Genomic DNA, 21,936 nt, shown 5'->3' on the forward strand with positions numbered 1-21,936 from the left:
GTGAAAAGGAAGAACAAACAATTTATTAAAATGACGGGAATGAGTCATTACAACAAACCAATGAAAAGTAATGATTCTGATCTCAAGCATACACATTACAGTACTGAGAAAATATGAATCTTACAATCTCACTTTCAGTTTGCTTCAATATGTAGTCTTACCTCTGATAATTAGCATTACACAGCAGTCGCAAGACATGCTAGATTTTGTGTAGGCGCGTCAGTCCACAGATGATTTGTCAACAACAAAGAGCGAGTGATGCTGCTGAACACACCTCACCTTACCTCACACAGATAGCACCACCTGCCATTATAATGGCTAATTTTCGTTGTGTCATTCATTACCTGCTGGACTCCTCTGCTGCTGATGTGGGTAGACAGAACCAGCACGAGGGGCACGTGGACATCTTTGTCTTCAAACAGTTCAGCTGCTGCAGCATGGAACAAGAGATAAGAAGACACGATGAGTCCCATTAGTTTTGAATAAAGTGACTGGGTCTTTTACCCTCATTCCTGTTTTTAAATGTGCATAACAAGGCAGCATTACAGCAGGGCTTTACTGTGCAGGTACAAGTCTGTGCTTAAAATCTACTAATCTAAGTAAATCTCATTTTAAATTTGATTTCAGGTAACTTGAATGTGTTTTCACGCCTAGTCTTAAGTAAACTATAATGGCCTTAGTATGACCCCAAAGACATTATGTTTTGTATTTAAGATAAGATATGCTTTATTTATCGCCAAAACTGGGAAATTACTCTGTAAAAACAGCTAAATCATTAACCTGCTGTATAACAAACCTTAAAGTAGGACATATGAACAAAGAAATACAGCATCAATAGACTAGAAGATGGAAGGATGGAAGGGAAAAAATGCACAAAAGGAGCAGAGTTTGTTTTTTTGTTTTTTTAAAGAGCTCAGTGAATTACATTGTGGTCTGAAATAAATAAAACCATAAAAACGATCATGCAAAATTATTGAATGCCATATCACATTTCACACTGGGCAAATACTACTTTTTTTAATCTGACCTAATTCTCATAAGGCAATGCAAAAATGCCAAAAGGAAATGATGGCTGTTTATGAGCAGCGTGATGATGCACACGCTGAAACAATGTGCTTCCTACCATAGTCGGTGTGCGCCAGGAAAAGCAGATCCTGGATGATTTGAATCAGCGTGCACAGTTGCCTGTCTTCCTGGGGAGTTTTCAGCCTCACCAAAAGTTTTTTCAGCCTTTCTTCCAGCTCCTCTTTGTTAACCATGGTCTTTAAAGCGCCCTGTTCCAGCTGACGACGACTTGACGTGCATTGAAATCAATCACTGCGCTCTCTCTGAACCGACAACGGCCTTCGAGCGGCCACACTGAGCGCAGCATTAGCGTTTAAATAACTCACTGAAGATCCACTGTAGTTACTCATGTCTTTACAAATCATTACTGAATTGCTGTGTTGCATAATAATACAGTAGCTACAGAAAGCTATAAGTGGCTGTTGCTACAAGGGAAGCGGTCAGTGTCGCGGAGTTTCGGTTCCGACATCACAGTCCTCGGCTAACTTTCCTGTGGCAGAGAATAAGTTCCTCTTTGCGGAGTCGATGACTTTATGTTGCTTGGATGTGAAAACGAAGCGAGTCCTCTCTGAAAGGCGTGTTCCTGCTTTCCTACGATCGCATCATATGACTGCAGGCAGTAAAAACTCCCCGCTTACAGAAGAGGAAGCTGAAAATAGAGTCAGAGAGAATCCGACTTTCTCTCTGACAGGGGAAGCGAGTCAGACAGAGAGCCAAGTCAACGGCACTTACGTTACCCCCCAACGGGTTTGTTTGTTTTTTTACTTCAAGCTACACTTTTACAGGCTAACGAGTAGCTTGAGTTAGCCCTCCCACTCTGCGTCTAATGCCAGTTGCTGATTTACAGATTTACAACAATGCAGCTTGACCTGGCACTGACATTTGCTGTGTATGATGGAGGAAAATTCCCACACTAAAGCAAACTCTAAAATAGTTTTTAAATTATTTCAGTTAATCTCTAAATTAGGTGTCCTCCCAAAGTAATCACCCCTGTATACTAGAAGTGGCGGATCGATACCAAAGCGTGTATTGGTATTGAATCGATGATAGGTAATATGATCGATATTTTGTTTTTCTAATGCTGTGTTCCTGAATAAGTCGGAGGTTCCGAGCTCCCGGTCAGAAATATTTTGTGGAATGCCCCCTCAACTCAAAAATCCCACCACAGCAGCAGCCTCACATAGAATTAACAATACTAGATGGCATCACTGAACGTAAACAACAGTAAAACTGTGTACTTTTAATCTGTACTGCCACTGTTGTCTAGTTGTGACTCAATAAAGTCATAGTAGAGAAATTCCTACAGGCACTGCTGTTTGCAGTGTTTTCATTTACAGCTATAAATATCTGGACACCAGGTGCACCTAAGTCATGTGACTCCACAGCAACAAACCACAGGGAGGAAGAGGTGAGGGTGGAGCAAAGGGTGGCTGAAAGGACCGGTGTTTGCACAGACGTGGCTGCTTTTTCATGAAACAGGTGCAATATCAATGCTGGGATCAGTACTTTCAATATTTGTATCAATGCACGCATCCCCACTTGTTAGAGTTACACTGTATTGCTGGTTTTTTTGCAATATGATTTGGCTTCCAAAGTAAAAGCTTTCTCAGTGTTGCTTTGTACCTAATGTGCAAAATTGGAAACAGTTTGGTCAGAATATTTTAGCATCCGCTTGGCTTGCTGCCTATAAGTTGGAGTTTTTCCCTGGGTTTGTTCCCTGCACCTTTGAATTGGAGAATGGATCCTGGCTGTCGTCTGCGCCCGTGCACCAAACGATGGTTCAGAGTACCTGGCCTTCTTGGAGCCTCTAGGTGGTGTGCCTGAGGATGCTGTCGTCTTACTGGGAGACTTCAACGCTCATGTGAGCAACAACAGTGAGACCCGCAGGCGCGTGATTGGGAGGAACAGCCTGCCAGATGTGAACCAAAGCAATGTTCTATTACTAGACTTCTGTGCAAACCACAAATTGTCCATAACAAACACCATGTTCAAACAAAAGGGTGTCTATAATTGCACATGGCAATAAGAGACCCTAGGCTGCAGGTCGATGATCAATTTTGTATCATCAAATCTGCGGCCATATGTTCTGGATACTTGTGTGAAAAGAGGTGCTGAGCTCTCAACTGATCACCTGATCCAAGTCATGTGGCGGGGGAGGATGCTGGACAGACTTGGGGCGCCTAAAGGTATAGTAAGGCAGCGACCTCCAGCTCGCACTGTAGCAGTTCGCAGCCGAGTGTAAAGTGGCAGGAATGAGAATCGGCTCCAAGTCTGAGGCCATGATCCTCAGCTGGAAAAGGATGTTGTGCCCACTCCGGGTCAGGGATGAGTTACGGTCCCAAGTGGAGGAGTTTAAGCAGCTCAGAGTCTTGTTGATGAATGCTGGGTGTGGAAGATAAACAGACAGATTTATGCTGTGGCTACAATGATGCGGTTGCTGTTGAGTGTAAAAGCAAAGTTCTTGATTTAGCTGGTTGAGCTACGTCCTTACCCTCACCTATGGTCCTGAGCTTTGGGTAGTGACCAAAAGATTGAGATCACAGATACAAGAGGCAGAAATTAGCTTTCTCTGAAGGGTGGCTGGCCTGCGAATGCCTTGGTGTTCCTTGGGATAAGCTGGAGGAGAAGACTGGTGAGAGGGAGGTCAAGGCTTCTCTCCTTAGGCTGCTGCCCCTGCAACCTGGCCCCAAATAAGGAGAAGAAGATGGATGGATGGGTAGACTGATGGATGGATATGGGATCATTTCAACAGGTTGCTCTCCAGTGAATTCTATTGGAAATGTAGCTGCATGGAACAGACTGCAGCATTGTAAATAATAATTTCTTTATGCAGTTTAACTTACCAATGCAAATGATATTGTGGGATTAGTTTCTGATCATGATAATATAATAATAAAAGCAGCTATGAAAAATATATAGATATCTAGAATAAAATATATATTGTTTACCATACTATGCTGTCTACCTTTGCACTTTTTTTGAGATATTGGATGGACCCTTTTCTCCCACAGAGAGGAAAGTAAATGAGTGTGAGGTTAAAACAAAAAAATCATTGATAAAACTATGTTGTTTAAGTTGTATAACATAAGTACAAAGTATGTTATAGTGTAGGTACTTCCAGTGTCCCTAGAAGCTGTGGTTCAGGTCCAGCTGTTCCCTGGCAAGGAGAGCACCATCTGATTTGAGGATTGGATGACAGTCGGTGAGCACAGAATATCAACTTGACATAGTGGTCATATCTTATTTTTCCTGTATTCAGCATTGGGTACAACCCCCCAACCACCAGTGATATGCCTAAATATCTTCACTTTTCAGCCGTTTTAAAAAAAAAATCATTCAGAACTATTCCTGAAGACTACTTAAATAAATAAAGAAAAAAAAAAACTCCGGTTTACTTGTTGTTTAAAGATTGTAGTCATGAAATTTTATTTTAGGACACAAGAATGCTTTGTGCGTTTTAAAGTATACATTAGACCACGGTTTAGATGGGTTTTGCTTTTTGGCCTGTATTTGTATAGCGCTTTACTAGTCCCTAAGGACACCGGGCACACTGGCGCCACCGGGCCCTCTGACCACCACCAGTAGGGAACAGGTGAAGTGTCTTGCCCAAGGACACAATGGCCGAGACTGTCCGAGCCGGGACTCGAACCGGCAACCTTCCGATTACAAGGCGAACTCCCAACTCTTGAGCCACGATCATCCAACTTTGCACAATTTATATGTAGGAAAGCCCAGTGGAAAACGTGTCTTTATCTGTCAAGTGTCTGTTTGATTAAAAAAAGAATGTTAATCATATTTTGGGGGGTAAAAATACATAAGAAAACAAAAACGAAAGTGCAACAGTTAATATTTACCTTCGCGAAACGTATCCATCTAAATCTGCCCAAACTTAGTGATAGCGCATAAAAAAGTGCTCACAGTTGAAATCTTTGCCATGTTTTGTGGCCAGTGCAAATTCCTGCTGTGTTGGCTCATTAATCACGACTACCATAAAAAGAACCAGTTGGGTTACATTTTACAGTTCAAATGGGCGTGTTTACTTTTTTTTTTTCAGGGATAATATCATATGATCCACATAACAGACTTCCTGTTTGTTGAAGAACACATCCACAGCAGCACTGTGCGCTGGAGGAAAGCAGCTTTTTTAGAGGTATGTTTTTTTCACAGATAGTTAAGGTGACCTGACAGGCTAAAGTCCAGTAATGCGACTTATTTGACTTTACTGCAAACAGATGACTTATGGGGACGAGGGGCATAAGGGTCACTTACCATTCCGTACTTTTAGCATTATAAGAATAAATGAAGTAGAAGTTACATTCGGAAATACTCATGAAAGTAATGAAAAATAGATGGGGAAAAGTGATCTGGATGAAAATTGTTCGCTCACATCTCTGCCGAATTTTCGAGTAGACAATACATGTGCTGTCAACTCTGGTTTTACGTGCACAAAAGTCTCCGCTGAGCACAAATTCGTTAAAAATGACATTTTGGATGGAGTTTGGCACGGTGCTGTAGGAAGATCGTAAACTCTCTGTTTGAAAAAAAGAAACAACATTGTTTTTGTAGCCGGGTGGGCACGTGACCTCACGCACAAACATGGCTGCACGCAGAGCAAAGCAGTAGCGCTGTCAGTGGTGAACCAAACATCTAAAGTCAGCTTAAAGTCATCAACCTACACTGTTTAGGCAGCTTTCCCACGACGCGACTCCGAAATATGCGACACAGCAGAATCTGGCGCTCGGTTAACCACAGGAATTAGTCACGACATGTCGTCATCAAAGTTAGCTAGTATAGCTGCTAAAATCACGACGTGGTGCTTTCTTTCCTGTTGCTTTTTCGAGCTGGACACCTAAAAACAGACCCAAGGTTTGGAGTTTAACTTAGAGGTTAGCTGAACGTCTTGCACTGAAAATATTGCTATTATTTTGTTGAGGGGAAAACGACAACAACAAAAAATGATTATGATTTGTAATCTGCTTTAATGGGACATGACTGCATCCATGTACACGTCACCGCCACTTCCTCACAGAAGTATCTCACCTGGCTGATTTAATAAAGTGGTGACCTGCAACCCCTGGTTAGCTTAACCTCTGGTTTCTCCTATGTCCAGCAGCTATGATGAGTACAGCTTGGAGCACATGAGCAACCTCATGGCCAGCAGGAGACAGAAAGCCGGGGACGATGGAGAGCGGAGTCTCATAGGACCTCCATCTAGGCATGTGGATGAGAATCTCCCAGACCGGGATGCCCCCAAGCCGCTTTTTGTCTATTTGTTGGCGTTTTTCTCTGCCTTGGGGGGATTCCTCTTTGGGTATGACACTGGAGTGGTTTCTGGAGCCATGATTCTCCTCAAGAAGGAGATGAACCTGAATGCTCTGTGGCAGGAGCTGCTGGTGTCCAGTACTGTGGGAGCTGCGGCGCTCTCTGCCCTGAGTGGAGGCTACCTGAACGGGTGGCTGGGCCGCAGGATCTGTATCCTTGTGGCCAGCTTTATCTTCACTGTCGGTGGCATCATCTTGAGTCTTGCCCCAGACAAGGTGGTCCTCCTTGTTGGCAGAATTACAGTTGGTTTGGGCATAGGTAAGTTATTTTTATTTAACACCACAGCTTGTATCAAGGTAAAGTCACCATTATGATTTTGCTCCTTATAAGGAACCCTTTGTTTGACTGTCATTATTCAATATTTGCCTTATTCAAACACAGAGCTCTGAATTATACGGCAGAGTTAGGATGTAATATGAATTGTCTGTGGGAATGCATCTGTTGTGCATTAGCATGAAACTGTTCCTCTCCTTGCCTTTAGGCATTGCTTCCATGACTGTTCCTGTGTACATCGCAGAAGTTTCCCCTCCTCACCTGCGAGGTCAGCTGGTCACTATCAATTCCCTCTTTATCACTGGTGGCCAGTTCATTGCCAGTGTGATTGATGGGGCTTTCAGCTACGTGAGACAAGACGGCTGGAGGTACGCAGCTTTGATGCTCTCTCACCTGTGCTAAGGGCTTTAGTTTAGTTTGGTTAAATTTGATTTATCCCTTTTTTACCATTATTTGGATCTTTGCCGTGAATGCCAATAAGGGGCACCAGAGTTTTCAGATTCCAAGAAGCTGCATCTTCTCCATGCTTTAGGTACATGTTGGGCCTTTCCTGCCTTCCTTCTGTGCTGCAGTTCTTCGGCTTTATTTTTCTGCCCGAGAGCCCCCGTTGGCTCCTCCAAAAAGGCCGAAGCCTAGAGGCTCATCAGGTTCTCAGCCAGATCAGAGGAGGTCAGAACATTGATGAGGAGTATGACACCATCAGAGCCAGCATTGAGGAAGAAGAGAAAGATTTAAATGGAGGTAAACGATGTCTAGGAAAAGGGAAACATAGCAGGTGTTATGTGCGCGTGCTTAATCACACTGTGTGTTTTCTTTTTTTTTTTTCCTGGTTATTTTTAGGTGGGCCTGTTATTTTCCGTATCCTCAGGCACTCGCCGACTCGTAGGGCTCTCATCGTTGGTTGTGGGCTCCAGATGTTTCAGCAGTTGTCTGGGATAAACACCGTCATGTAGGCCGACTTTTTGTTTTGTTCAGTTTCAGACCGCATGACAATGCTAACCATTGCTGTAAAACCTCAAGCGCTACATCAGAGCAAGTGTGTTTTCTGTAAATCTGTCCTGTGCTGTATCCTAGGTACTACAGTGCAACCATTGTGCAGATGGCTGGGGTGCGTGATGATAAACAGGCAATATGGTTGGCCGCAGCAACTTCAGCTACCAACTTTGTGTTCACCTTGTTGGGAGTCTGGCTTGTTGAGAAAGTGGGTCGCAGGAAGCTGACCCTGGGCAGTCTTTTAGGTTTGTAATTATAGAGATTACTTGATTGATAGATGCATTTTTTTTTTAGTTTGGGGGGGTGTTTGTGTTAAGTTAATTTAACACAAACTTGTCACAAATCAACAATAAACCTATAGAAATGTGTTCTTACTGTAGCTAAGGCCAAAAGTGTTTACAGTGGGCAGGACTGGGGTCATTTTCATGTAAACATCTCTGGGACTTTTGCAACCAGACTGACTTCTAAAGTAAAACTAATGTGTTTTTATGGTAATAGTATTATATTTGGTCAATGATATTATTCAGGTATATGAAAATGAACTGCTTGTTTCTGCAGACACCCCTGCCGTCTTTCTCAGTGTGTTTGTCTCATTATGTTTCCGATGCAGGAACTGGTCTGAGTCTGGCTCTGTTGGCAGTTGGGTTCTTGTTATCTGCCCAGAACTCTCCTCCTATAACCCTCCACCCATTAGACCCCCAAAACTCAACCTGCAGGACATATGGGTAAGAAGAAAAAAAAATCACACTGCACTAATTTTTATTTGTTTTTGTATTGCAACATAGCATGCAGGCAGTTCGACTTCCTGTCAGTTTACACTATGTTGTCGTTCAACATTTGGTTGTATTATGTATTTTGTGGCTCAGTGGTGATGCTTATCTTGGTATTTCTTCACTGTTGTGACAATGATTTCGCTAACTTTCATTCTTGGAGTGCGTGTATGCACATGTGATTTTATTATTATTATTTTTTAACCCCTCACTCTTCCTCCTACCTCCAACAATAGCTGTATTTGCTTAATCTTTAAAAGGCCTGATCTCTGCCGCTCAGTAGATTTGGTGCTGTCTTTTGTGAAAGCTTTTGCATTCATCTCTGTCCTGCAGGTCTTGTGAAGGCTGCATGCTGGATCCAGATTGTGGATTTTGTTTCCTTGAAAATGGCACCAACGTGTACGACTCTTCCTGTGTTCCTGTCAATCAGTCATCCACGGATCATGCAGCCTGGGGAAGGTCAGATATTTGGGGTCTTTTGTTTTTGTATAAAGGGAAGGTGTATGCATTAGCTCACAAAAAATGTAAAGGTCCGAAAAGATGTTCCAGTGATTTCTTTCTTGGATATGACTGCTAAGTGGATGGATGGAAATATGGATGATATCAAAAGTGCATAAAGAAGTAGTGAAATAATAGTGCTAACAAACTCATGGAAAAAATAAACCTGCATAATATCATCTCAGCTTAATCACTAATGCAATCATTTTCAAGGTAAAAAACCAAAACCAAAAAAACCACAGGGATGTCTTGCAATGCCATCAACAGACATCTTTTACATATATAATGTTAACAAAACACAGAACAGATGCAGATAAAACTCTCCATTATTAACTTGAATGATCCTCTTTGTTGTAAGACAATTGTTAGAAGGAACAGAAGGGTGGAGTTTTATAGCTTCCTGTCTGTGTCACATTAACAGGATCCAGTGTTACGTCATAGGTGTGGTGATGTGTTGTGTGTTTTAAGCTTGAGTTGCGTATCTGAGAGTGTGAGAGCACGTCTCTTCCTGACCTTCAGTTCATGTGTCTGTGAACATTATTTGAAGGTCCAGTTTTAAAATACTACTAAAAGTAGTGCTTGAAATATTACAATGCTGTCTATGACCTGCACTGTAATAGATTGTTTTTCAAATACTTTTAAGCTAATCTGTGTTATTTACCCCCAAAGTTGAGATGATTAGCTCAATAAAAGGAAAATGAAACAAGTATTCAATCCCAAAATTTAGTAAATCAAAGAAGCAAAATAAGTAAAAATCTAAATGCAATGCAATGAAAATAAAATAAGTGAAAACATTTGATAACATTATGTTTAATTAAATAAAATCTAAATGTAAAACAGTAGGGTGGCTTTATGAAGTACAATATGTTTCTGTTTTTTATTATTATTATTTTTATTTTTAATCCAGGTGTTCCAGTGGAACAGAAGCAAGCGACAATCCAATTTGGGCGTACAACTACTGTCCTTCGTCTTACTCCTGGATTGTTCTTTTTGGCCTCATCCTCTACCTTGCGTTCTTTGCTCCAGGTTTAAAATTAATTTCTTCTTGGTTTTTTTGTATTTGTTTTTATTTTGTTGTTTTAATTATTATTTCTCAGTTCATAGCCATCCCCATCTTATTACAGCTGAACCGAAACGTGCTGAGTCTATTCCCCTAATTTAGTTTGACTGTGAGGTAACTTGGACAGTATAAATGATGGATATGGCTACTGTGTGACAGTCAGTGAAGTAGCATTATAAAGCTGAGGAGGGAGCACTAGGCCTGACTGTTGCATTGCTGTCTTATTGGCTGAAAACTTGTGATGAACAGCCTGTCGTTCGAATAATAAACCATCTACCGATGAGTCGCCCCATCTGAAAATGACTTTTCTGAAAACACATGATCTCATTTAAAAGTTGCCTTATAAATTCCTTCCTTATAAAAGGCGCTTCCACCTTAGCATCACTTTTCAAACAGTCTGGGTCCATCTTTTATACCAAATCATGTCTATTCAAACATTTGCAAATTCGAAAACAAAATCATCACTTTTTAATGCGTTGTAATGTGACACTAAGAAACGAGTTCTAGAAATAGAACAAATTTTCAAGATGTAGGAAAATGCTTCTTCATACTCAACCTCTTTGAATGTTATCAGTGTTATCCTAATCATGAAGGCTAACCAACAGCTAATATGTTGTTGACACATGTCTAATGTGATAAAATAATGCATACAATACATGTTACAGGTATGGGCCCCATGCCTTGGACAGTGAACTCTGAGATCTACCCACTTTGGGCGCGCAGTACTGGCAACGCCTGTTCAGCTGGGGTGAACTGGATCTTCAATGTCTTGGTGTCTCTGACGTTTCTCCATGTTGCAGAGTTTCTTACTTATTATGGTAAGACTGCATTAAGATAGCAGCTAAAGTGTTTTAGGGTATTAAGTAACTGGAAACGCTAAAAGTATAAAACTTGGCAAAAAAAAAAAGAAAGGGACAGGCACTTTTATTGCTGGTTGAGTTGTGGTTAATTGGGTTAAATACTTCTTTAAAAAGGTTAAAGGATCAGACCTCCAAGGAAAAAATGATATGGACTGGGTAATGTGTTTGCAACGTAAGCATCCCGAGTTGTTTGATGGAAATGAAAATTATTCAAAGACACCTCCTGAAAAAGTGAAAAAAATGATGCGGCAGCCTGGTCCATTTTCCCGATCTTCATTCCAGCTATTTCGCCTGCAGTGTGAAAGTAGCCTTAGACTCCATGGTACCAGACAGTGAGCACAGCGCCCACTAGAGGACATTGGGCCTTCAGGCCACCCTCATAAGGTCTGTTTCTGGTTGTTTGGTCAGACATTTACATCGGTGACTGGCTGGTGGTCATTTTGTAGCTCTGGCAGTTTCCATCCTGCCAGGAACAAATAGTGGTCCTGCTGATGGGTCCTACTGAAGGACCTTCTCAGCCTTGTCCAGCTCTTTTAGAGTAACTGCCTGACTCCTGGAATCTCCTCTGTGCTCTTGAGACTGCTGTGAGACACAGCAAACCTTCCGCATTAGCACGTATTGATTTGCCATCCTAGAGGAGCTAGACTACCTCTTGCAACCTCTATAGGGTCCAGATATGATCTCATGCTGCCAGTAGTGATGCTGACCCTGGCCAAATGCAAAACAGTCAGAAAAGATGAGGGAAAATGTCAGTGGTCTCTACTTGTAAAACCATTCCTGTTTTGGGGGTAGTCTCATTGTTGCCCCTCTAGTGCACCTGATGTTAATTTTATTAACCCCAAAGAAGCTGAAACTGATGAATAACCCCCTCTGCTACTTAACTGACCACATCAATATCCTGCAAGCTTAACTTGATGCTGTGTTTAAGTTTTCTGAGCAGTGTGCATAGCTTTTTAAGGTTATTTTAAGGTTATTTAGAGGAATTGAATTTGTTTATTAGGTGTTTTTTCCTATTTAAATATTTAAATGAACAATTCACACAACTTTATCAAGTTTAATTTACAGCCAAGAACTTCATAGTTTTGAGCCTAATTCCCAAAATCCCTGTATTCCAGGTGCGTTCTTCTTGTACACGGGCCTGGCCATGCTGGGTCTCATCTTTGTACTGGGCTGCCTCCCAGAGACAAAGGGCCTACAGCTGGAAGAGATCGAGAACCTGTTCGCAGGTCAGCTCTGCTCCTGTGGAGATCCTTCACCCAACGACAATCGTCATGTCCAATACATCCGGGTAAAAGGCAGCAACTACCTCCCCTCTGACAACGACGCCTCAGATGTAGAGTAGACTGGGATGATTTCGCTTTCCACTCTGTCCTTTGGTTTTCCTGGGATGGCTGCTCTTGCGGGGAGGAAAAGGTATTCACGGTTCCCTCTGGTGGGTGTGATCGAATGGGACCAAACGCAGGCTAGAGCTCCCCTGGGGTTGACTTTAACTGGTGCTCTCTTTCATTTAAGCAACTTTTTCAAATTTCTTTTTAGTTCTGCCTTTATCTCACCTGGAAATCGTGTTGCTTTGCATTTCTTACTTTTGAATATCCTCCTTATTTCTCATCGTCATTTATGCACTAATAAAAAGGGAATACTGACTGGTGTCTACGCAGTATTGCTGTGGGCACAGTTAATCTGTGACAGTGTTGCTGGGATCAGAAAATCCTTGTTTTACAAACTGGTCAGACCACAATGAAAATGAGTGAAATATTTCCATTTTCTTGTTGAGAAACCTTTTAGAAACAAGCCTTTTGTTGTTGTTTTAACCGCACAGTTGGTTGCTGACTCATCGTTTACCCTCACATATTTAATTCCATTAAGTTGTGTGATTTCCGTCTGACCATCCATCTTTTTTAAACTACAAAAACGAGATACGGGCAGAAATCTGATTGTGGTGAAATGATAAGGATTTGAGAATTTGAAGATGTGTGAAACTGCTTTCACTGATTTCTGCCATACTTGGACGTTTGCACATCTTTTCGAAATCATTAACATGGGGTTAGTCCTCCAATCAAAGCTGGTGTCAAAAATACTAATCACGTGTTTCTGTTGTCAACTAGAAAGTGGGTGAGTTTGCACTTTAAAGTCTTTTATTTTTTCAATAAATAATAAAATAAAGTGATAAATAAAATATGTTTCCTACGTGCCAGATTGCTATAGCAAGTTGTTGTTTTTTTAGCATGATTTGGAATTCAGCCAAGCAAACTATGGAGCCGTGGAGTCAGACAGTGCCATAGCCTATATAACTGTAAGTAATGCATCGAGGTATTAAAGTGCTACAAACTTTGATGTTATGTTACTGTACAAAGAAAAATGCCTTTTTGATGTTCAAAATGTTCAATTTCATATCTTTGTTGTTGCAGCTGAGATAATGGTGATCAAGAACAACGTCCCACAGAGGGCTTTTGTACAGAATGTCCTTTTTACACTGGGATACTTTGATAAGTACCAGTTTGCTTTATTGGCACTGCTGGCATTTACAAATATTGATTTTTCATTAAATAGTTTTCATGCGGCCTTATTTTTATTTTTTTTTGTACATCAAGCACAGGCTAAGATGTATTTGGAAATTGTACAAAACCTCCACATGGAAACATGAAAGCGCTTGATACCTAAAACTACGTGATCTGTAGTTACAGATCCATTCTGCTTTTGTTTGAAATGAATGGATTTCCCTCTTGTGCTGGGGGAAAAGAATAGACTCATGACACTACCACCTTTATATGAGACAGAGTTTTCCCTCAGGTGAACAGAGCTGATTGTCTTGACAGCTTCGAGGGGAAAGCATTTCAGGTTAAAAGGCCATAAATGAATTTTATGGATAAATGGATCAGCATTTTGTATATGAAAAGTTAACTGTTTGCAAAGTTACAATATATGTGTGTTTTCTTTTCTTTTCACCAATGTCATATTTGATAAATAAACTTGTCAAAAGAGCCTGATCTGTGAAGTCAGTCAGTTTTTGTGTGAAAAGGTCATTTGAGTGTTGCTCAAATGTAATTGAAGATGGTAACATGACATCATTTCTAAGAGTCTAAGATGGCATGAAAAATTGTTGAAGTGCTCACAACACTGAAACAAAGAATAACAGAGCCTTTCCCAAAGATCCTGAGGAAGAACATCTCCCAGAGGCTGTTGGTGTCCTACTGCTGCTCCACAGAGTATTTTAATATATTACTTCTGTGTGTGGTTTTCCTCTTGTACAGTGGCACAAAACAAGGCGCTCCCGAGGGTGGCCCAGAAAACCATGGGATGCCCCCTACCTACTCTAGAGGACCTACATAGTTAAAGCTAATAATATAAAAGATCCTTCTGACTGTCCATGTCCACATGAATGTGCTCTTTGTAATTTGGGAGAGTGGGGAAAGGCAGCTTTGGTCTTTTTATGTGTTTCTTGTACGGTTTTATATAGTTTATAGTTTTTATTACTGTTGTGAGTGATCTTTGAACTGTTCAGAGTCCATTTGACATTAGTGTACATGTTGCATTATGTCATATGGTCCCCTGCTCATCCCAGTGAACTAAACCGGCACCCACAGTCTTAAAGTGTGTGTGCACTCCTGCTTTAAATCTCAGGCCACTTTAATGTTGGCAAAGAAGAATCACATATGATTTTTAACATAATTACAGTGGTTGATTTCTAGCCCATTTTTAGGTGAAATACTTAATGCAAAGTTGGGATAGTGTTTTGGTGTTTTTGGTCACAAGGAGACCCTGATCTTGAAACTGCAGGGAAATGTTGAGTTGATGGAAAAAATCAGTAGTCACTGGGTCATTTCTGTTTTGTGGCAAACCAGGTGATGAACATTCAGGATGTTTTGTATTTAATTGGTTGTGTTAAAAGTCTTCACTTATCCCAGGTAAACTAAAACATTTGGAACAATCCAGATTTTGGTCGGGTAAAGACAATTTTTCGTTATGGCATGAGAAAGGGATAAAAACTAGAACATGTTGTAGATAAGATGGGAAGTTTATTTCAATTAAAGAACTTGTAAATATATAAATATAAAATATGTAATAGAGTAACTATATAATACTTTTACAGGTGTTTGTGGGGTGGGAAGGTGGCATTAAATTCATTAGGATGAGTTTTTGTAAACAATCTGACACTGTAGAAAAAATAAAAATGTATGAAAAAAAAAGACTTGCATATGATCCAAAATCTAACAATGCAGCCACGGGATATCGAATCCTGACCTGGTCTTAAGGTTTGCTGAGTCACAGTTTTGGCTCTGTAGACGTCAGGTTATGTTTATATTAGAGAAGGGGTGCAAATTACACATCAAGTCAGTTATTTCTGTGCAGTCGTAGGATTTGATTTCCATTGTGACCAGATGTGTTCCACTCTTTCTAAGAAACATAAATGCAGTGTTGGCCCCTACAGTTCCTTCGTGTGGCACTGTGATTATCCAATCCACAAGATGGCAGTAAAAAACAACTAAACAGAATAAATAGTCGCGATGAACGTTAGCAGGGAGCAAAAGAAAAACAAAATAAAACAAAAAACAACAAAAAACCCTTTATTTTATATGTGAGCTTAAAAAATAGATTATCTGCCAGTGCAATTTTAGTGACTTTTTTTATTTATTGCTACTGGAAACATGGATTCATACATTTGTTATCTGTAAACGAAATGATTGCTTTTTTTTTTAATGGGATGATTACAGAGTATATTAAATAATAAACAATAGAATATTGCCATTTATTTATTTGGTAATTTAAATGATATTGTAAAATTGCTTAAAACAAACGTTTTGATATGGTATTAAATTGAATTCGAAATATGTACTGATGTCATTTAGGATTTCTTATAGAGACTCGTGTTTGCCCATCTTTTGTAGTCACATGAAAGTCCAACTATCTACCTGCTAAGCTATCGAAACTTTCATTTGTGTAAAAGAAGCTTGTGGTAGTCCAAGGTTACTGCTATCAGAAGGCTGCTGGTAGAGTCTCTGCCGTTGCTGACTTGACTTCATGCCTGAAAGCCAAATGGCTGATGCTGTAAAGCGGTTCATGGTGCTGTGATTTCTCTAAGACGCACAGAAAAAAATGTTTTAAAATTAAATTAATATTGTCCCAACATTTTCTATCATAAAACGACGATAACTGTCTGGAAAATGTACATTTTGGGCTACAGATTCATTCTGGACTGTGTCACGAGCGCTTTTTATTAATGTGGAAATGCAGATTTTGGTACTCCTCCAATATACTGGGGGGAAAAATAATACAGTGATTCTTACTATCGCCTCACTCCCCGGAGAGGGCGTGGCTTGCTGACGCACTGCGGATCCCTCCCAGTGTCTAAACGGAGCGGAGAGAGGAACGGCGAGGCACGGAGGGGCGCGCGCACATGTGCGAGTGTGTTTGAACCAATGAACGCGTACGCGCGCGCCATTGGCTCACCAGCAGCCGGAGTGGCAGTGTGCAGACGGGCTCGAGTCGGAGCATCAGGGCCAAGTTGCGCAGCACGCGGGCACACCACCGCGGCTCTTCCCCGATATCATGGTTTAAACACCGTTAAGATAGGTTGTTGTGGGTTTTATTTATTTTTTTAATGGCGGCGCTGAAGTCGAGGTGATCCGCTCGCCAGCGGGAGTATAGTGCGCACTCCTTTTTTTTTTGTGCCGGGGCTAGTAGCCAACGCAGATAAATCCGCACTATTATTATTTTTTTCTTCTACCTGCTGTTGCATAAGGAATCATGACAACGGGACAGGATGAAAGCTCTGTCCGTGTGGCATTGAGGTAAGGCGCTAAAGACTATTTAAATGTTTCCATTAACTCCCAAATGCGTAGCAACATTAATTGCCCGGTGCCACCTGTCAGTCAGTGCAGCGGGCCTCGCAAACACCTGCAGGTCATCAGCATCATCTTGTGTTCGCCAAACACTCTTTGACCTGGAAAATATTCCGCGTCGTGACGTTGCTGTTACCGGCTTTCAGGACATGTTTGCGGCGCAATTGTTTCTCACCTCAGTTTGAATGAGCAGGTTTTGTGTTGGGGGCTCACAAACATAGAGCATCACGCCCATTGCACAGGTACGCGCACGCGCGCACACATTCACGGGCCATCCTCTGTAGCGTGCATGCTGGGAGGAGTGACGATATCTTTTTGCAGCGGCTCTCTCTATCATAGAAAAGGAAACAGATGGAGAAGGTGGGAGAGAGCCAGTCGGCCTGTCTTCGTCCAACGGTCTGGCGTCTCATCAAAGCCTCCTGCAGAGACAGTGGATCGATGAAAGAAGAGCTTCACTGACAGTCAGGTTCCAAGGAAAAGGGCAGTGGGCCTATAACGCTGTCAAGTCTGCTCTTTGTTTGTAGACATTCAGTGGACAGCTCAGTCACGGCTCTCAGCGATTCAGTACTGTTCCAATCAATTCACCAAACGGACAGGCTGCTTCACCTCTAATTTCATGCACTTGATGTGGGCGGCTGTATTCATGCTGAAGAAGGCCGCTCACACCCAGATGGTGAAGTGGCACTGACAGTGACATAATGGGGAAACCAATCTCTTTCTCTCCCCTCCAGTCTGTCCGTATCCATAGTAATTATAAAAATGACTCATAATGGCAGTATAGTTTCTCATATCTGTTTTTTCTTTTTTTTTGGTATCCTCATATTCAGCTGCTCGCCTGTGTTCCTTGTTCAACCTTAAAGACACACAAGTGCCTCGTCATTATTTGTGATGATTATGTTTGTGCTGAGCTTCCGGATACCATTCCCCAGTATCCCATTTATGAGGGGAATAATTTATTTTATACTGTTGCTACTCCATTTAAAACAGGGATTGAATTGGTCTCAAGTGTTGGTTTCGAACACAGTTTTTATGGTGGGACATTTTCCAACAGAAACTAGTGATTCTGGAGATGTTCTGTTTTGTACCGCCTGTTATTTGTTGCCAAATAACTCCCTGAAAAATTTGCCTTTGCAAAGAAAGACATTTAGTGGTTTTAATGGAAGGATGAAAGCGAAACAGGCAACTGCCTGGACCTGCCCAGTTAATTACAAAACAGTTCCCAGAGCAAGCAGCATGTCGCCGTCCCAGTCTAAGTGGATCGAGTGCCACTTCTCCCCTGTGGAGCCTGTAATGCGGTCAGTTGTCTCTCCCCACCTGGAGTCTACTCTGCTGGGGCTTTCCTGTTTGTCCCTCTGGGGCTGCACAGTTGGTTGCACTAAGTAATATAACGGCCCTGCGCTGCCTTACTGTAAAGTTTTGCTGTTTGTCTCGATTCTGTGGTGTGATTTGTAGTGTTGTTTTGCTGCAGGCACTTTGGGTTTTTGTTAAGAGTTTTAGAAATGTTTTGATTACCTTTGATGTTTGCAGGGATGTAAGGTTAGGAATGGAGCAGCTCCTATAATGCTACCACTATAATGACAGTATGGTTATACAGTGATACGTTGTGAGACTGTGTGATGCAATATCCAAACAGTCCTGAAGAAATCAAAAGTCCGGAAATATGCATCTAGGAATGAACGAACTGTGGTGTCAGTTGTGTGCGCGTCAGTTAGGTCAAAGGTCAGTGGAGGTAATGGTCATCATTAATCAATTTTAATAATGCATTTCTTTTAAATCTGATTAGCTTTTTTCCGCTGAACACTATTTTACCTCTTAAGTGTTTAATATTCTTCTCTGCAAGTTGGTTAACTTCTGTTCACCCTACACTCTTTCAGTTAATTATCACCATCACAAATCATAAAGTAGCGACTGGTTTTTGGGTTTTTTTTGCCAAATTGTTATCCGAACCATAATCTACTTTGATGATGACAATAAATTACCCCACAATTTGAAATGGAGGGGGTCTACATAGAATAGAAAACCCTTTCTCCTATTAGCGTACACATGAAGTCAACGTATCTGATTACAAAAAATCACCTGTCTAATGTAATAATTAATATTGATTCACACCTCATACATGAGTGTAAGGTAGCAGAATTATGATATGCCAGTTTCATATGAAAGTAAAACGCACGCCTGTCCAAATTGGATGCAAGTGTATTTTTAAAATGATTTGCATTGTCAGAGAGAGTCGCTATAGGAGCATGCAAATTGCAGTGAAAGTGTAGACAACCATTCACTTAGGAAGAGGTGAATGTTTTGTGTTGTGGTTCCACCAGCTAAAATTACAGCTCTGATCTTAGTAAACTGTACTTCAGTTTGCCATATGTGAGACTGGTTATTTGGTAAATGTACCCTGAAAAGCATAATTGAGCTTTCTCATAATGATGCCTCTAAATGTAATTCTGTTACCACAGAGTTTTACTGAAGATCAGTTTTCATCTGTAATGGGTTTTCTAGTGACATGTGCATAGATGCTTCAAATTGGGCATGACGGTTTCGTTTTTGTTTTTTCTCTCTGCTAAACCCAACAAGCCTATGGATATTTGGTTAGGTGTGTGTCAACAGAAACGCCTCATATGTAGACATCATGGAAATGTAGCTGAACTCATCTCGCAGACCAACAGTTTTCATGGTTCTGTTTTATACAGGGTTGGTTTTAAGGACTAAAAGGACTTCTTAAGGTAATTTAACAGTTTAAGGCCAGAACTTTATGTTTATATAAAAAAGGCCATCTTGCTCTGTCAGACTTCTACAAAGGAACTCAAAGCCGAGAACATTTGCTTGTCAGTGTTTACTCGTGCAGAAAAATGGTGGCAGTAGAGGGTGTATTGTGAAACAGTTGCACAGTCGTATCCCTCCCTGACTACATTATATTAATTGTACTGTACCTGGTTTATTTGAACAGCCCATTATGTCATAACAGTCTGTTTTAAATGGTAGGTGTGCATTGATGGGAGGGGCCGAAAGGCTTATGGTGAGGACTTGCTGAACCTGCCTGCTGTGGTTGTTATTAGTGTATGTAGCAGAATCATTGTTTTTAATGTGCTGACAGCTTAGCACTGGGGATCAAAGTGAGAGGGAAGTATCTTTGACTTTGTTTATATCTGCTGTAAGAGCTTAGCTTGTGCATTAACCACTTAATAACATAAAGTGGAGGAGCTTGCAAAATAAAAAGCCATGCCACATCTCACCTTGAAATTTACCTCCTCATTTCCCCTGTAAAGACTTGTTGTCTCTGATGCTCAGCTGAAGGCCATAACAATGACGATAATGAAATTAAATGGGTCCCTAAACCTCTTAAGACTTAAATTACAGCCATGCTTTAATGTAATCAAGTGTAGGCATGCAGCAACTGGTATAAGTGGGTAAGGCTAAGCCTCAGGTTGTGGCTCACAAGCCAGCTGTAGAGACAGGACTAACTGTGGTGGAACAATCTTGTTAAAATGAGCTGCATGATTAGAGCAGATATCTTATATTATTGACCAGAATGGGCTTCAGCTCAGCTGACAAAAGCTGTGTGAGCCGAGGTTTACAATGCAAATAGAGATTAGGGTCTTTCATCGGAGAGGGGGGGAAAAGGGCTCAGTCGAAAAATTGTAAAAAAAACAAAGGGGGAAAAGCATGTCGCTACATGTAAAATATCAATTTGTGTCTGTTGTTAAAAGGTTAGCTGAAGCATTAGTTGGCTAACCTTAACATACCTATTTTCTGTGTTTAAAAGCAACTCATGTTTTTGTATGCTACATAAAAGCTAAAGGTTTATCTGTCCAAAAGTTTATAGTTGAAGTGCAAAGACATGAAGAATTTTTTGAGTAAAGTTTTAACAGTTTTTGGACACTGTAACAAGGGCAGGGCCAGTAGGTTACTGGCAGAGGACCAGTTGGCGCTCAGGACATTTAGATTCGTGTTCGTCGCCCATGGCAGCACCAACTAAACACAGCCCCTCAGTTTAAAGCCTCTGCAGACCTCGCGCTTTGTTCACATCCACTGAACTGTGAGAGTCTGTCAGGATGTAGCTGTTGACCCACAGTCGTTTAGATGTGTCTGTGTGTGGGTTTAAGAGTGTGTTTGTCTTTACCTGCGTTCTTTTTTTCTCCCATTCTAGTAAATTGTCCAGTGTTTTTTTTTTTTTTGGTTTTTGGGTTTTTTTTAACCCATCACTGCTGGTTAAATTTCAAATGTTAACCCTGGGACTGGGTGATCAGTACAGATCTTAAGTCCAATGGAAGTTTTATAGCTTTTGAGCTACAATCTCAAAAGCACAATTTCCCTCCGTCTCTAACCTGGACTGAGGTTCTATGAACAGCATTAATCAGTTCACCTCAGAGACACAGTAATTACGTACAGATTTAAAAGTAAAAAAAAATAGGAAACCATCTGACCATGATGAGCTCTGAAAGCTATTACCTAAAACTTTAAATTGAACTTTAAAATTTATGAGGGAGCTTGTACAAACATTTTAATTTCATCTTGAAATTAAATTTATTTATTTTATTCTGCAGATGATTAAAAACCAGTTTGACAATGTGTTTATTAAAATTTTAAACGAAAAGTATCACCTACATTTCTCCCATTTGTAAGATCATAAAAGGGTATGAACTGTGATACATATAAAACTATAAATCCACAGGTCAGTGCTCTGTGTATAGGTTAGTAATTAGTAAATGCACAATAGTGGTGTTACATCTTACAAGATTTAAAGCTTTACTATTGTTTATGTGCACTGCTACCATGTTGGAATGTGAAGTTGGGGTCTGGTGGGTAATCTGAGTTGAGGAGGCATTCCAGTGGAAGATTCCAACTCAGAACTCGGGATTTCTGACTTTCAACTGAAAACGGAATACAGCAAGAACCTTTTCATATTACTTGATTTAACAAAACACAAAATGTCAGTAACACTTACAACAGGCACATGTCATAGAAAACAGTATTTCTTGGTACAGTGATGTGATTCAATTTGTTATTTACACAGTATTCCACAAACAAGAGAAGAATAGTGTTTATTGCTGAGATTAACAACTGTAGGAGATTAATATCCGTCTGGAGGACCTGGTTTACTTTTTTGGCTCTGTCTAGATCAAAGAGTTCTTCTTTTGCCTTGTGTGGATTCCGCACACTTTTTCATTGTCATTCTATTTAAATGCTTTTATTAAAGAAAGGGCTTGATGCAGGCTTTCATAGGACTGTATTACATCTCTGCACATGCCTCTTGT

General features: G+C 40.8%; 3 protein-coding genes and 1 long non-coding RNA gene across 21 annotated transcripts in view; 2 read left to right on the top strand and 2 right to left on the bottom strand.

Annotated features, from left to right (window-relative positions):
* The window catches only part of lrrk2 (leucine-rich repeat kinase 2), a 30,280-nt gene extending 28,349 nt beyond the window's left edge, over positions 1-1,931 (bottom strand). Inside the window, exons 1-2 of one of the 2 annotated variants that reach the window (XM_042226100.1) lie at positions 1,124-1,930; positions 345-430 (exon numbers count right to left, since the gene is read on the bottom strand). In XM_042226100.1, coding sequence (XP_042082034.1) covers positions 345-430; positions 1,124-1,259 — 222 coding nt within the window. In that variant the 5' untranslated portion in view covers positions 1,260-1,930. Of the gene's footprint in view, positions 1-344; positions 431-1,123 lie in introns of both variants that reach the window. The other variant, XM_042226099.1, reaches the window with a different exon arrangement.
* Positions 1,932-2,796: 865 nt separating this feature from the next.
* LOC121815377 lies at positions 2,797-5,217 on the bottom strand. Of its 3 annotated transcripts, XR_006055041.1 has the most exons (4): positions 4,920-5,217; positions 3,557-4,241; positions 3,197-3,447; positions 2,797-2,974 (listed from the first exon to the last, which is right to left on the bottom strand). It is a non-coding gene; the product is annotated as an uncharacterized LOC121815377 (long non-coding RNA). The 3 variants fall into 3 exon arrangements; XR_006055040.1 differs by lacking the exon at positions 4,920-5,217 and having other exon boundaries at positions 3,563-4,664; XR_006055039.1 differs by lacking the exon at positions 4,920-5,217 and having other exon boundaries at positions 3,557-4,664.
* LOC102306220 (proton myo-inositol cotransporter) lies at positions 5,109-13,823 on the top strand. Of its 9 annotated transcripts, XM_042226101.1 has the most exons (13): positions 5,109-5,215; positions 6,176-6,645; positions 6,869-7,028; positions 7,193-7,401; positions 7,501-7,609; positions 7,735-7,898; positions 8,264-8,378; positions 8,757-8,882; positions 9,829-9,947; positions 10,647-10,799; positions 11,957-12,129; positions 13,066-13,134; positions 13,250-13,823. In XM_042226101.1, exons 2-13 carry the CDS (start codon positions 6,204-6,206, stop codon positions 13,256-13,258), a joined length of 1,848 nt encoding a protein of 615 aa, XP_042082035.1. In that variant the 5' UTR covers positions 5,109-5,215; positions 6,176-6,203; the 3' UTR covers positions 13,259-13,823. The 9 variants fall into 9 exon arrangements, 8 of the variants coding, with proteins under 8 accessions (XP_042082035.1, XP_005935661.1, XP_005935667.1 ...); XR_006055038.1 differs by having other exon boundaries at positions 11,957-13,134; XM_005935599.2 differs by having other exon boundaries at positions 13,066-13,823.
* A 2,378-nt stretch (positions 13,824-16,201) lies between these two features.
* kif21a (kinesin family member 21A) overlaps positions 16,202-21,936 on the top strand; it is a 53,996-nt gene continuing 48,261 nt past the window's right edge. For 4 of the 7 annotated variants that reach the window (XM_042226105.1, XM_005935595.3, XM_005935598.3 and 1 more), the window contains exon 1: positions 16,203-16,630. In XM_042226105.1, coding sequence (XP_042082039.1) covers positions 16,587-16,630 — 44 coding nt within the window. In that variant the 5' untranslated portion in view covers positions 16,203-16,586. Of the gene's footprint in view, positions 16,631-21,936 lie in introns of all 7 variants that reach the window. The other 3 variants (XM_042226102.1, XM_042226103.1, XM_042226104.1) reach the window with 1 other exon arrangement.

The sequence above is a fragment of the Haplochromis burtoni genome, unplaced genomic scaffold (genome assembly GCF_018398535.1).
Source record: "Haplochromis burtoni strain Fernald_Lab_line unplaced genomic scaffold, NCSU_Asbu1 Contig_197, whole genome shotgun sequence".
Classification (NCBI taxonomy): domain Eukaryota; kingdom Metazoa; phylum Chordata; class Actinopteri; order Cichliformes; family Cichlidae; genus Haplochromis; species Haplochromis burtoni.